Raw genomic sequence first — 4,809 nt, 5'->3', positions numbered from 1 at the left:
GGCTAGAACTTCTTAACAGGGCACTATAGGTTCCAAAAAGTTGTTGGTGAGACCAGCAGGGTTCTGCCACATTATGAATTTTTTTTTTCTTGTTGCCATTTTCTGAGTACGGCTTTCTTTTTCTGGCTTTCTTTGAAATCATTTGGATGAACTGATTGTCATCGATATCTTGGTCTCTGTCACTTTTTGTAAGTGATTTTCATCTTCATTGGAGATCAACATAATGTCTTTCCCTTACCGGTTAATAAAAGTGAAAAAGAGATATATATTCCTAATTATGTGGGTGTCCCAAGTAAATTTTTTTTTTCCTTGGAACATGTTTTATGAAAACTAACATGAAATCTTGGTAAACCAAATTATTAAAAATTGCAGAAGTAACTAAAACAACATCCAATTTTTTCCAAAAAAAAAAAAAACAAGTTGGACAAGAGCTTTCTTCTTGCTTCCATCTTTCAATGGAGTTTTTGAGTTACCAATACGGTGATTAATTGATCCTTTTTTTTTTGTTTTTAAAATTTCTAGAAGACTATCATCATTCAATATGGAATTGTGGATTGACTTGGTAAAAGGATCCATTCATTTCAAAATCTCTACTACTAAAAGTCCTCATTCCAACACCTTAATCCTAAATTTCAGCCATGACTTTTTTGTCACAAGTGCAATAATAGACAGCTACTATAGTGACAATACAGCGGCATACAACTATACATAATTCAAAATAGCTTTCAAACCCTTTTACCTTTTTCCAGTTCCGTGTGATATGCAATTAAAATCTTGCCAAAGGAAGACGAGAAAAAAAGAAAGAAGTCATGAGAACACAAAAAAAAAGTTGGGGAGAACAATCAATAAACCCAGAAGACAAAATCTTCCATGCATATGTAAAAAGGAGTTATGGGATAATTGTTGACAATTTTCATCTGCCCCATGGAAGGGCAATTTGGTGGTCTGACATTTGGTATCTTGACTTGGTTGAGCAGATTGTACAACAATTTAATACATGGGAGCCTCCTAGTAAGTACTTGCAATTACATTCTTACCCTTAAAGTGACTATTTATGCTTTCTTGTGCATTTATTTGTCACTGAAGAAACAAACTGCTTTTATTACAAAGCTAATCAATCATCTGTTAGAATTAAGACACAATCAATGAGAATTAGTGGAGGAGCCATTTGTCATGTATGATATGATATCAATGGATTATTATGTATGATATCATATCATTGGATTGCACCTTCTTTTCTTTAAAAAAACAAAAAAAAAAAATTGGGAATCTGCATTTGTATAGTCGTTCGACTTCTTTTTTTGGTGGAAGCAGAGGTTTATCCACTCACTGATGATTGCAGTGCTAATATTTGCTCTTCATGTCCCCATATACTCATAATGACATTCTGAATACAGATACACAATTCTGATCTCGTTTTTTCTGTCTTATTATCAGCTGTGGATGATCATGACAAAAGTTGTCTCCAGATGCTTGACGAAGGCCACAATGCTTCAGGTGTGTGTTTTCATCCTAAACTTCCTATGATAATCACCAATACAGTTGATGGTATTGGTACCATCCACGTATGGCATGCAATGCAACCACCTGAAGGTAATCTATACATTCATCCAGGCCATACGATGGATGCTCTCTAATCTTGTGAATTAGGTTCTTACATCACAACATTTTTTTTTTGCATGTAAAAGGTTTACTTGAAAAGATACAAGTTTATCACGCTTGTTTTGGTGTATCAGAAATTTGACTTGTACCATTTAGAAACTCTTAACATTTCAATTATTGACCTTGTGGGAGTACTGTCTTCAATTCGTTTGGATTAGCTGTTTTTGGGTGTGTTTTTAAAAAAAAATTACTGTAACATTGTATATGAATTTTTTTTTTGAGATTTTTTTGAGTTGTACATGTTTATGTATTACTGTAATATTATAATTGAAAACAGGCAAATCCAAATAGAGCTCCATGCTATATTTGGCTGTGAATTTACAATTAAAGCACATCTACTTATTATGACTAATGATTTCGTCATATTCAAAAAATAGGTCAACTTTCTTCTTAAATGAACATTACAAATTCATTAATCGCAACTTTAATTACTCTATTGCAACACAGGATTCTACCCTAGTTAAAAGACTAATAACAAGCACTCAAAATCTCCCCATGTACCAAAATCACAAATTAAAGATTATAATTTAGCAGCACTAGAAAGTGATTATTCCACTCATATCAAACGGCTAAATTTCTACACTTTATTGATCAAATAACTCTTGATCGAGTTGCAATACTCCCAGGGCTAGGCAAGCCTACAATGGATTGATCAATACAAGTTTTGGGTATAAATTTTCATGTTTTCAATTTAGCAACTTGAAAATAAGAAAGATACAACAAAGAACAGACACAAAGTCCACAACAAAAGCAAAAGCCCTTGCTGCAAATGTTTAGCATAGACAGATTTCTACTACTAAAAGGGGGGATCCTTTGTTATCTATGTCTTGTTAGTCAATTAACCACCCTATTCCAATGGGAAAACTTGACAGGCAGATCCCCAAAACAGCATCCACTACAAAATTTGGAGCCACCCCAATAGAAGAAATTACAGCTTCAAGAATCATATTCTCATAATCATAGCCTACTGCAATTGTCTCTGCACCTTGGGATTACCTCAATGCAGAAAAGGAGCAAGAATGAGTCCTAGTAAATTAAAGATGAAACATCAGAGATATCGAAAACCCTTTGACCTAAAACTAGCAAAAAGATTGTCACCAAAAAAAAAAAAAAAAAAAAAAACCACCAATAGTAGCAGGGTGTCTAAATCAAGAAGAAAATGCATAGGCTACACATTTTCACACTTCAATAGAGTATCAAACTTCATAATTTGGATGTCTAGTTGAATTTTTATAAGATATCAACATGCTCAAACGTAATCAAAATTGGCAGAAAAAAAAGCTCGAAATACCTAAAAGGCACTTGAGAAAGAAAATGAAAATGTCAAAGCAAGATTTTGGATAAGAGATGCATTTTGAATTTTTGATGGAGAGCAAAAGAAGCCCTTCATTCACTACATAAAACAAGAAGACAGAAAATACCTTTGAAGACCTTTCGGTTCACTCTTTACAGTTGCCATATATACGTAACATTTCAAGTTTTTGGCCTGTTGCCTATACATTGCATACCTTGAAGAAAAACAAGTGATCAATCAAAATTCAGAACTCCAAACAAAATCACAACCGCCTACCACCACTCATCTTTGATCAATCACAATCAAATCCCTTTCTCAACTACTCTTTTTTTCTTTTTCTTTTTTTTTTTTTGAGCCAACTACTCATTTTTCATCATCCCAAAAATCCCCTTACCTTTTTTTTTTGCGGAAAAAAAACCCCAAAATTTACCTCTCAAAGAAAAAGGGAAAAATCTTGGGGGAAAAAAAATCATTAATCAATTAATCTTCCCTTTGAGAATGACTTCTCCAAAACCCAGCCCCGTAAAACCGGTCCCACATTTCAGAATCAAGATCAACGGCGTCCATTACACCAACGCCCTTCTGATTATCATCATAATCGTCAGATGATGATTCATCATCATCATGATGATGAGTGCCATTCGGCCCACTTTTATTTTCCTCCAAATTCTTCTTCTTTTTCTTTAATAATCTTTTCCTCTTATTTTTCTTCCAGGCCTTTTTACACAGCCCCTTGGGAACTTTATAGACGGCCAAGATGAGCAGGTGCATCACCGCGCATGGACAGCAGCAGCACACGGCGGCGCACTCCGCCGTAGTCACACCTGCAACTTCCCCTATCGTCCTCCCACTCGGGCACTCCCTCTCGTCCTTCACCGCCGCAGTCGCAGCCGCCGCAGCCGCAGAGCCACCCGGTAACAACGGTTGCCTCCTATTCATCGTGGGCGACTCAATCATAACATGCTGAGCCATCGTCGTCGCCGTCGCCATCTCTCTCTACCACTGAGTCAACTCACTACAATCAAAGGAAGGAAAAAAAAAAAAAGACAAAACGATTCTTCACCCCAAGGCAAAATCCAAATGGGTTTTTGTTTCTTCTCCTTTTCTTAATCTGGGTTTTCGACCTAAGCCATGCTTAAGCCCATCTAAGGGGAAAAAAATGATGGGTTCTTAAAAGAGATCAGATTTATGGGGGCAAATTCCAGAAAGCATTAAAATAGGAAGAGGAGATGACGTTAAATTTGGCTAGAAGCGGAGAAAATAGGGGGAAAATCTTGTGGATGGAGAATTATAGCAACCTGAATCTTCAATTATAGGAAGATATTTCAATTAGTGCTTGAGTTACAGTGGCAAGAAACAAATTGGGAGGACAAGTGGGAGACGCGTCAGCAGGTGTGCGGAGGGAGACATTTGAGGGCCAGACGAAAGACAGATAAAAGAAGAAACACGCAAGTGCGAATTTAACGCATAGATATCACGATTTTGGAAGTTAGTTCTTATATTATGTGATTTTGACCGGTCACGCAACTGAAGTCTGCTTGTGGGTTCGAGTTCGACATTAATGGGACCATTCCAATGAACCATGGAAACTGCGTTTATTACAATGAGCTCCTTGAGTTTTACCATATTTACAATGGATCGATTTAGGGTATGTATTTGTTGGAGGATTTGTCAATTGGTATGTATTTGTTGAAAAATAAAAAAGATTATTAGTACACAATTTAATCTTGATCGTGTAATTAATAAGGATACCAATTCATCAAGATTAGCTGAAGTCCACTATTATTATCTCATAAGTGCACAAAAAATGAACAAGGTATAAAACGCGAAAAATTTATGTAAATTGGTATCTT

The 4,809-nt window shown here is 35.8% G+C and overlaps 1 protein-coding gene across 1 annotated transcript; it reads right to left on the bottom strand.

Annotated features, from left to right (window-relative positions):
• Window positions 1–2,221: 2,221 nt before the first annotated feature.
• LOC140010204 (uncharacterized) lies at window positions 2,222–4,401 on the bottom strand. The gene is made up of 2 exons (XM_072056718.1): window positions 3,084–4,401; window positions 2,222–2,688 (listed from the first exon to the last, which is right to left on the bottom strand). Exon 1 carries the CDS (start codon window positions 3,944–3,946, stop codon window positions 3,437–3,439), a length of 510 nt encoding a protein of 169 aa, XP_071912819.1. The 5' UTR covers window positions 3,947–4,401; the 3' UTR covers window positions 2,222–2,688; window positions 3,084–3,436.
• Window positions 4,402–4,809: the final 408 nt, after the last annotated feature.

This window comes from Coffea arabica, chromosome 1e (genome assembly GCF_036785885.1).
Source record: "Coffea arabica cultivar ET-39 chromosome 1e, Coffea Arabica ET-39 HiFi, whole genome shotgun sequence".
NCBI lineage: Eukaryota > Viridiplantae > Streptophyta > Magnoliopsida > Gentianales > Rubiaceae > Coffea > Coffea arabica.
This window is presented reverse-complemented; position numbering and strand designations above follow the sequence as displayed.

Excerpts from the sequence above, each read along its gene's own strand:
- LOC140010204 (XM_072056718.1), bottom strand. The coding sequence starts at position 3,946 with ATGGCGACGGCGACGACGATGGCTCAGCATGTTATGATTGAGTCGCCC.